The 10,358-nt window shown below is 34.3% G+C and overlaps 1 protein-coding gene across 1 annotated transcript in view; it reads right to left on the bottom strand.

Moving 5' to 3' along the window:
• Positions 1-10,358, bottom strand: part of WDFY3 (WD repeat and FYVE domain containing 3) — a 267,982-nt gene that overhangs the window by 81,051 nt on the left and 176,573 nt on the right. Inside the window, 5 exon segments of the mRNA XM_017851638.1 lie at positions 1,077-1,256; positions 2,648-2,782; positions 4,289-4,524; positions 9,690-9,907; positions 10,129-10,249. Coding sequence (XP_017707127.1) covers positions 1,077-1,256; positions 2,648-2,782; positions 4,289-4,524; positions 9,690-9,907; positions 10,129-10,249 — 890 coding nt within the window.

The raw sequence follows: 10,358 nt of genomic DNA, 5'->3' as shown, positions 1-10,358 counted from the left end.
ACCAAAATAAGGATTCTAAACATTATAAACAAGCCAGGGTATTAAGGTCATGTGTCATATTTGTCCTTCTCCTAAAAATCCCCACCATTTTAAAATAAGTACTGTACCTTTATACATGGAGAAAAATTAGTATAAAGAAGGTCATCTACCCCAGGTTCTAGAGTACATGGTGGAAATAAGAAGAAAAATCATGAAATTTTGAAGTACTACGGAGGAATAACTATCTTTTGGGTGTGTTTTATCTATTTATTTTTAAACCTGTTTTATGTTTACAGTTTATTAGCTAATCAACATCAACGTGCAGAAGTGATAAGTACAAGCCCCTGCAATACGGTTTTGTGTAAACTACAGTAATTAATTTGTTTTGAAGTCATCAGTATTTACGTCAACTGAACTATTAGTTACTGTAATGAACAGTATTTAGACTCTAGGTTATGAAACTATCCATCAAGCCCTCTGGAAAAATGTAGTTCAGTGAATTTCCACGTGAATATATTTTCACAGCGGGAAACAAGGCAGCATATGAAGATGTGATATTGTACATGCTAACACAATTTTTGGGCTTATTTTAAAGGACAAAAGAGTATCTATACAAAATATGCAAAATAAAAGTTTAATGAAAAAAGAAAAGTCAGGCGGAAGAAAGGACCAACACTTGCTTTTAACCCTATAATTTATTTGTAAAAGTTAAATCCAGCAAATACCTACTTCCTAAAATAAAAAAATAAATAAATTTGGTCAGACTAGAGTTATCTTAATGGAAAAGAACATTTTATAACTACACAGCTGGCATCATGTAAAATAAGAAATGAATCAACTATTTGAAAAGGGAAATTACTAACAAGGGACTTACAAGAATATGGTGAATGAGAAAAGGAAGTAGAGTTCACTGTGATTTTAGGAGAAAGCAGAAGGAAACGGTGGGGAGCTGGGGACACCAGACAATAATGCAAGAGGTGATGTACAAAGTTATGAAACTGTAACTTGTTCAGAAGCTTAAAAGATTGTCAAAAAAAATCTGCTAACCATTGAAACAGACTAATTCCAGTTCTGACATTTTCCTCCCCCTTTCCTACCATCTCTGAGTAAGGGCGAATATTGAAGGGGAAGACCGTGGCTGCTAATGCACACAGGAAGTCAGGGCTCATCCACATGGAGGCAAGGTCTGGGACATTGTGATACAAATATCTGAAGAACTGCATTAGGGTCACAGGATATTCTCGGAGCCAAGATCCCTCTTCTTCTGATTGCCAAGGCTGTTATGGGGACATGAGAGGAAACACTATGTTAGAGTAATTGACACTGCTATAAATTATTTTAAAAATCTACTATTCAGTATTCTTATGAAACTGGATATATTGATGGTCCAGAACTCTATAAAGCACACATATGAGCAAACACACATGCAAATAAATTTAGAAACTAGCTTAAAAAAAATCCCCTTAGAAACTGATGGGATCATTGTCTAATCGTTGGATTACTCACAGGTCTGCTAACCATTATCAGTGGTTTTGATTATTCATTATCATTACCATGAGTGTTGGTGGTAGCAAAGTAGCTGTATTACCATCAATGTTGCCCCATCGTGCATCACGCTAGGAAGTTAGGAGTAAGATAAAAGGTGGGGAAATTACTTCACCTTTCTGAGCCTCACTCTTAAGCATTATGCAATACAACAATGATGATGATTAAAGAAAAAAACACGAATACTGCATATTTGAACAATGTATATCTTCTGATATCTGCCCAGAGAGTATCTTTTAAAAAACTTTTCTTATGTTTTTGTAGTTGTTTATGAATAGGCACCAAAATAAGACTCCTAAAACATTCTAAATTAGTACATCTAATGGTAATGTTCTGTTCTTAGATGATACCACAATAGTTTTGACTGAAATTAGATTTGTCAGGTACATGTAATTCAAGGAGTCAAGTTAATATTTCCTGTTACAACACAATCCTAAATTGTACAAACAAATCTGGTCATTATTCACCATATTCCTGTCAGATCGATAGGAACATCAATTTTGTCTTTTACTCTTTCAATTCTTCATCTCTAAGTTAGACATAATTAGAGCAGAAGAAAAGCAAAACAAAATCAAATGAAACTTGTATTGCTAACATTTCTGACCTCTAAAAGAAAGTGACTTTAAAAGTTGAAATATTATGTAATATTGTAATTGTAATAACATACACTACAAATATATACTCATTATATATGTATTCATTATTATATATTTTATTACATTAATAAGTTAATACTTATGAAGCACTTATTATGTATCAGGCATGTTTATAAGTACTTTGTGTGTATACACTATCTTATTAATTCCTCACAAATACCCTAAGAGATGCATTCTATTATCGCCGGCATTTTAAACACCAGGAAACTGAGGCACATAACTGAGGATAACAGATCGGAAGTACCACAGGTGAGATTTTAACCCACGTAGGGCTTCAGAGTCCATGGTCTTAACAACTACACAGTGTGTTCTTACATTAGACATAACTTTGTCTAACATAAGAGTCTGAAGTTCCAGAGATCATGCAGTAAATAAGTAGTTATGTTACCAAAAAATTCCTCTATTTACAAAAAAGGATCCCAGGCAGGAGGAACTCTCAATAGGCCTGGGTATCTGAGTGAACTTACTGAATTCAGCATGCTGCGGAGCATTCCCAATAATAAAAAAACAGCTTCTGTGCACACGTTATGGATAGAAGAGACCACAGTTCCGCTGGAGGCAGGAACTCCGAAGATAAATGTCCAGATGGAATCCAAGTCAAACTGCAGAGGTGAAAGTGAGCAAATATTAGCCACCACTAATTTTTCAGTAGAGACCCTCATAAGTTCTAATAGTCTAAAATTTCTTTGAAACTAGTTTTTTGTTTTAAAAGTAACCAATGATATAGACATAAAGAACTAGTACCCTTCCATCCTACATTTTAAAACTCATTTTACAGATATAAAAAAATCGAACACTATGTATTATTCTGCATCCTGCCTTAGGTACCTATGTTAAAAACACTGCTTTTTACTTTTTTCCTAAAGAATATAAAATAAAACACACGTTAATTAGCCAAGAGATAAAATTATAGAACCAATAAATTTAAGCAAGATCTTTTAAACAAAGCACATTAAGCTCACTTCTTTCCCATTCTCAGCAATATTTTAATTTTAGATTACTTACAGATAAGATCTGATAAAATAAAAATTGAGACTTATTAATAGCAGGTTTATAAATAAACTTTATGACTATGGTACCATGGATATTGAAAAACTGCATAACCAATACAACTGCGCTAAGCATGAATCTGTATCTTGATTTAATCTAAGGGCACAGACTCAAGTGTTTACACTTAAAAGATTTTGTCAACTACTAGAATTGATTTGAATAGCATTTGGCATTAGGATGGAAGCATAGTTGAATCTAAAAGCTAAATTCCTAAGTCTTTGTAGTACCACAAACATAAGCTATATATAGACATCTTTAATAGTCTTCAATTAGGAGTCAACTAAAGTCTTACTGTTTTCCTAATGTTGATAATATCTATCATTAAGTAATTTTTTTTTCCCTAATCAGAATTTGCACTGAGAATCCTGTCACACCCACTTGAGGAGTGATATTTAATTTATGGTATATAAGCCCCTCCTTTCATTTTTAATTCTGCAGAAATAAATCACATAACAGGCCAGGCACAGTGGCTCATGCCTGTAATCCCAGCACTTTGGGAGGCTGAGGCAGGTGGATCACCTGAGGTCAGGAGTTCAAGACCAGCTAGGCCAACATCGTAAGACCCCGTCTCTACTAAAAATACAAAAATTAGCTCAGTGGGGTGGCGCCTGACTGTAGTTTCAGCTACTCAGGAGGCTGAGGTGGGAGAATCGCTTGAACTCAGGAGGGGAAATTTTCAGTCAGCTGAGATCACGCCACTGCACTTCAGCCTGGGTGACAGAATAAGACTCTGTCTCACAAATAAAATAAAATAACATAACATAACATAAAATAAATCATTTAACAAAAGAGTTCTTTATATCACCATTAAATACCATACAGAGTCTTTATGCATATATAATATACAGAGTAATCATATAGGGAAAAAATGTAAATAGGGACAAAGGACTTTTTGGGAAAATTTTCTGTGGTATTTTCAAATTTTTCTGTCCCAAATCAAACCTTAAATGTGGGGAAAGTGATGGAATTGACAGTTGGTTTTACAGTGATTATCCATTATCCTACGGTGATTCTTTGGAATACATAATTTCACGCGCCCCTTGCTAGGTAATTCCTACCTGGCAACCCTGCTTACTCCGGCAGCTGATGACAGGCACACTGACCTGCAGGTTCTCAGGCAGCTCACTAACTGGCTGCTGCAGAAACAATGCCATGAGGAGAAAATAGAGGGCAGGGACATTAGTGTGTTTAGGAAGGAATGACTGAAGGACTGGAAAACCAGGAAAATGACAAGCATCTCGGTTAATCTCCCTGACTGTCGATCTCCCACCAGCACTTCTGCCCACATTGAATCCTAAGAGAAGAGGAAATACAACAGTAAGTGCAAAATTAGCAACTGATAAACATGCTGCATTAACAAAGGAGAAAGCAATTCAGTATGTGTTAACATTTCTATCCAGAACATTCATATTACTATAGGCAATTAAGTATTCAATTGCTGAATTAATCTTCAGTCAAAAGTTTTACTTTACCATTTGTTTGACTTGAGCAAGCCTGTCTATTAGGATATAGGTTTTGAAACACAGTTGAGACAATAGATACAAGGAGTTTGAAAATCCTTCTTAAGGTGCTATAAGTTCTACTTATTAAATGAAAGACCTCAGAGGAGCTCTAGTGTTCTTGTAGTTCCCTAAGAAAAAAGTGAAATCCAAAATACAGCCAAAATTTAGAATGCTACAAAATATAACTTAAAATATCCTTGTTATAATACATTTTTATTTTTTTGAGACACAGTTTTGCAGTGTTGCCCAGGCTGGAGTGCAATGCCATGATCTTGGCTCACTAAATCTCCAACTCCTGGGTTCAAAGCAATCCTCCTGCCTCAGCCTCCTGAGTAGCTGGGACTACAAGCATGAGCTACCACCACCAGCTAATTTTTGTAACTTGTTGTAACATAGTTAATATATTTTATTTGTCCTGAAAATCATGAAAAACTAGCTAACCTTAAATTACCTATGAATTTAGAGATAAGACTAAATGAGTAAGTAAAACAATCTTTACTCACAACATCATCTGTAATCTGTTGGAAAGCTGCTGGGCAGTGGGATGGCAAATCCAAGCCTGTTGTGGCTGCAGCTATCCACTGGCTGAGCTTAATATCCGGAATTCCCTCTAGAAACCCAGCTTTTAAAGGAGATGGTCAGTTCTTAGTAATATAGCTTATGGCAGCAGTGTTTCTATCAATCTTGTTTCCTCTGTTTTATAATGAAATTCAGGATACACCCTAAACATCTGGTTCACCCCACACCTAGGGAAGTACTCATTACACAGTGAATGTTGGTCAAATTTTCAACGGAAACTTTTGCAAATAGCAACCAATAGATGAAGAATTGATTTCAGTCTGAAGCAATTTGTATTTCAAATAGATATTTGCATTTGTTATTTATTCTTTAAGAGATGAGGGTTCACTCTGTTGCCCAGGCTGGAGTACAGTGGTGTGATCGTAGCTCACTTAACCTCAAACTCCTGGACTCAAAGGATCCTCCCGTCTCAGCCTCACCAGCAGCTAGGACTACAGGGACATGCGACCATGCCTGGCTGATTAAAAAATTTTTTTTGTAGAGACAGGGTCTTGCTATGTTGCTCAGGCTGGTCTCAAACTCCTAGCTTCAGGTGATCCTCCCGCCTTGGCCTCCCAAAGCACTAAGACTACAGGCATGAGTGACTGCACTCAGCATAGATAGCCATATTTTTTCAACTTCTTTTTTTCTAGAATGCTGCAAAGTACATATTACAATTACTGTTTTACATAATAAAGGAAAATTTTATGTCTATGTTGCTTTTAAAATATTTTATCCTAACCAATTCCTCAGTGTGACATGAATTAACTTCCAAAGTATGCTCTTCTAGTTAATAAAAAATTATATAGCAATTCAACAAGCTCTTTCCTATATCATTCCTTAATCACAATGAATATGTGAGGTAGAAATTACTATTATCATTTTTACAACAGAGAAAACATGATTTGTTCAAAGTCACAATGTGGCATAAGTGGCAGTACTATGCTATGAAAACGAATTTCTCCATTTTAGAGTCTCTAAAATTATTATTTTCTTTGCCCTTATTAATGAAACTGCCACATTTCTGAAAGATTGGCTTAGTTAGAAGATCATGCTGATTTTTCTTTATAGTAAATTCTAAATAAAATTATAAGAATAAACAATGTTTTGAGCTCTAAAAAATCAAAAGACATCTCAGCTACTCAGGAGGCTGAGATGGGAGGATTGCTTGAGCCCAGGAGTTTAAGTCTAGCCTGGACCACATAACAAGATCCAATCTCTAAAACATGAAAAAATTTTAAAAAATGAAAAAGAAACCAAAAGACATGAAGTGGTATTTTATACATTAAATAGGGAAATAGATTTTGATTACACTGCAAGTCCTAAAAAAAAAAGACAAAACTGGCATTATCATTTTCCTCTCTGAAGTCTCACATTATTTTTCCCTATAATTAATCTTAAGGAATATTTAATATACTACAATTAAGCATTAATTTCGATACAAGTTTCAGCTACATGAAAGATTTTTATGGCAGCCATAAAAAAGAATGAGTTCATGTCCTTTGCAGGGACATGGACGAAGCTGGAAACCATCATCCTCAGCAAACTAACACAGGAACAGAAAACCAAACACCGCATGTTCTCACTCATAAGTGGGAGTTGAACACTGAGAACACATGGACACAGGGAGGTGAAGATCACATACCGGGCCTGTCGTGGGGTGGGGGTTAAGGGGAGGGAGAGCATTAGGATAAATACCTAATGCATGTGGGGCTTAAAACCTAGATGATGGGTTGATAGGTGCAGCAAACCACCATGGCACATACATACATATGTAACAAACCTGCGTGTTCTGCACATGTATCCCAGAACTTAAAGTAAAATAAAAACATATATATTTTTATAAAGAAAAATTTGACAAAAACCAATAAATGTGAATAAAAAAGTAAAAAAAAAAAAAATAGGTTGCTATTCCATCAAGGAGAAATGAGCTGATATGTACACCTGTTTATATACACAAAAATGTGTATGTGTCAGATAGATATTCAGGGAAAATTAAGTTAAGAGGGGTCAAATTGAAATTAAATTTAAATTGAATACCTAGATTTCTTCTTTGAAATAGGAGCAGCATATGAATGCTCACACAAGTACCAATGAAGGACCAAAANAGAACTTAAAGTAAAATAAAACATATATATTTTATAAAGAAAATTTGACAAAACCAATAAATGTGAATAAAAAAGTAAAAAAAAAAAAATAGGTTGCTATTCCATCAAGGAGAAATGAGCTGATATGTACACCTGTTTATATACACAAAATGTGTATGTGTCAGATAGATATTCAGGGAAAATTAAGTTAAGAGGGGTCAAATTGAAATTAAATTTAAATTGAATACCTAGATTTCTTCTTTGAAATAGGAGCAGCATATGAATGCTCACACAAGTACCAATGAAGGACCAAAAGATTCTAATGCATGAAATCAGGTAGGTCAGATACAGTGAAAGTGATGCAGGACAGAAAAAGCACAGGACTAAGAAAAGACAGATTCTTAGACAGTATTACTGCCTCGCAAACTAACCTTATGTAGTTAACAGTCTTAATTTCCTAATTAGAGAAATTAATCCTTACTTCGTATTCATTAGGCTTATTTTCTAGAAAATAAAACTTATACGCGATAAAATATATGCCTGTCTCCAGAATCTTGAAGGACAAATGAGATTATATATGTGAAATAATTTTTCAAACCACAAAGTACTATTATAAATCTCAGGCGTGATTACTCCTGCTGCTGTTGGCCTTCCAAATAACCATTGCTGTCAATTAGCATTTAAACCTTGCATATTCAACAGAACTCACATTCAATTGTGCCTTTCATTATTTATTCTCCAGTAGGTATTATTAAGGTCAATAAACAAAACTTCTTACTACCAAAGTGTTCAAAACAATTATATCTGTAGATTTAAATCCTTCCCCAGAGTTCATGTAAAATAGTGATATATTTTTTGAGCACAAAAGTACCTATGATGATCATTTAAACTGTATATTATAAACCAGACAATTTTCTTTAGAAATCATTTCATAGTGACATGGAAATGATACTACTTTTCCTTTATCACATACAACGTTTCTTCAGACCTTCTTCATATATGAAATAACAATACAATAGTACTATGTTGAAAGATCTGTCTTCCTATGGCCGGGCACGGTGGCTCACGCCTGTAATCCCAGCACTTTAGGAGGCGGAGGCGGGTAGATCACGAGGTCAGGAGATCGAGACCATTCTGGCTAACACGGTGAAACCCTGTCTCTACTAAAAAAAAAAAAAAAAAAAAAAAAAAAAAAAAAAAAAAAAAAAAAAAAAAAAAAAAATTAGTCAGGCGTGGTGGCAGGTGCCTGTAGTCCCAGCTACTCAGGAGGCTGAGGCAGAAGAATGGCACGAACCCGGGAGGTGGAGCTTGCAGTGAGCCAAGATTGCACCACTGCACTCCAGCCTGGGTGACAGAGCGAGACTCTGTCTCAAAATAAAAAAAAGAAAAGAAAGATCTGTCTCCTATCATTTGCTTTCATGTTTGAATTAGTAGTACAGGCAGCACCTAGACACTGATACTTAAACTTGTTTTCTATAAATAAATTATATATTAAATTCTAATCCCTATTTTTCCCATTGGACCAAGGTAAACAGATATTCTCAATATAAGCTTCTTAAGATCAGACATACAAAAATTAGACACGATTTACAAGGTAATGTTACATGACAAATGTATATCTAAAATTATTTAAGAACTGAATGACTTTGCCTTTCAATAAAAACACTACCTTCAAATATATATTTTCCAAAGTAATATTACTAATATAAATGGAAACATATGAGTTCAAATAAATCTAGCATAGGAAACTGCAATTTTCTAACATTAGGTAAACGCTCAGTTATAGGCTGAAAATAGCTATTGTACTAGTGAGCTTATATCCTTGTGTGGCAATATAACATAAATGTTAAAAGCATAGGCTTTGGAACTGAATAAAATGAATTTGGTTTTCTAATCTGTAAAATAGATATGATAGCATTTGTACCTCACAGAGTGATGAAATGTTATTACCTGGCAAGTGTTTAGGAACTGGCACACAGTAAGTACTCAAAATAAATATTTGTTATTATTATTAATTTAGTTCTACTGATAATTTGCTAATTATTTACTTACAGATCAGTAAGGCCTATATTACAAAAAGATCCTGAAGAATACCCTGAGTTTTCAAATCTTAGTGTCTTATCTGTCTTCAGTTTGATTTGCCACTTAAAAGGCCTAATTTGAAATCCTCTAAGATCTTCATTCTATCATTAATTAAAATTAATATCTCCTTAATGGTGATCAAACTGCAGAGGATAAGTTTACATAAAATTTAAAAATAAAACAAAACACACCAGCTCATTTTCAAGCAGCTGACTAGAAAAGTCTCATACCTAATACAGTTCCAATCTTATTAGTTAAGACAGAATCTGTCTGTTCAAGCCATCCTCCACCACTGAGTCCTTCTTTAAACTTGATGAGAATAGACTGATTACTTAGTAGGACAACAAGAATCCTCATGGCTGCTGTAACTGTGGTGGAATGTAAGTGTTCCTCCATAAACATCATGATCCAGTCAAAACCCAGGGTCTTCACCAGTTCTTCACAAGCTCTATTCAAAGACAGATGGATTTAAAAAACAAAAAACAAAATTACTTTCAGAAATTAGGATTTCAAATCAAAAGGAAAAGAAGACTGAGTTTCATTCTTGAGATACTATAAACTTCAGGGTTAAAACATCTATTTAAAGTCAATGGCAATTCGTTCTTTTGCCTAACATGAATTAACTAGTAGTAGCAACTGGTATAATAACTTTTAAAAATATTTACTTACTGCAAATTAATGCTTGTCTTTTCTTTAGATGTATAAATTAGTTTTAGCAAGATATCCAGAAGTCTATTCCTCAAAAGTATAAGATTAGCAGATACAAGACCTCCAAACTCCTCTTCAGTTCCTTAAATAAAAATAAATACATTAAATCTCCCTAGTAGATAAGTTAAAAGAAAATATACAACATAGTTCGTGGAAAGTTTACTGAAAAATGTATCTTTTAGAAAACATTT

This window comes from Rhinopithecus bieti, unplaced genomic scaffold, assembly GCF_001698545.2.
Source record: "Rhinopithecus bieti isolate Rb0 unplaced genomic scaffold, ASM169854v2 scaffold_33935, whole genome shotgun sequence".
NCBI lineage: Eukaryota > Metazoa > Chordata > Mammalia > Primates > Cercopithecidae > Rhinopithecus > Rhinopithecus bieti.
The sequence above is the reverse complement of the archived record's forward strand: the minus strand, read 5'-3'. Positions and strand labels throughout refer to the sequence as shown.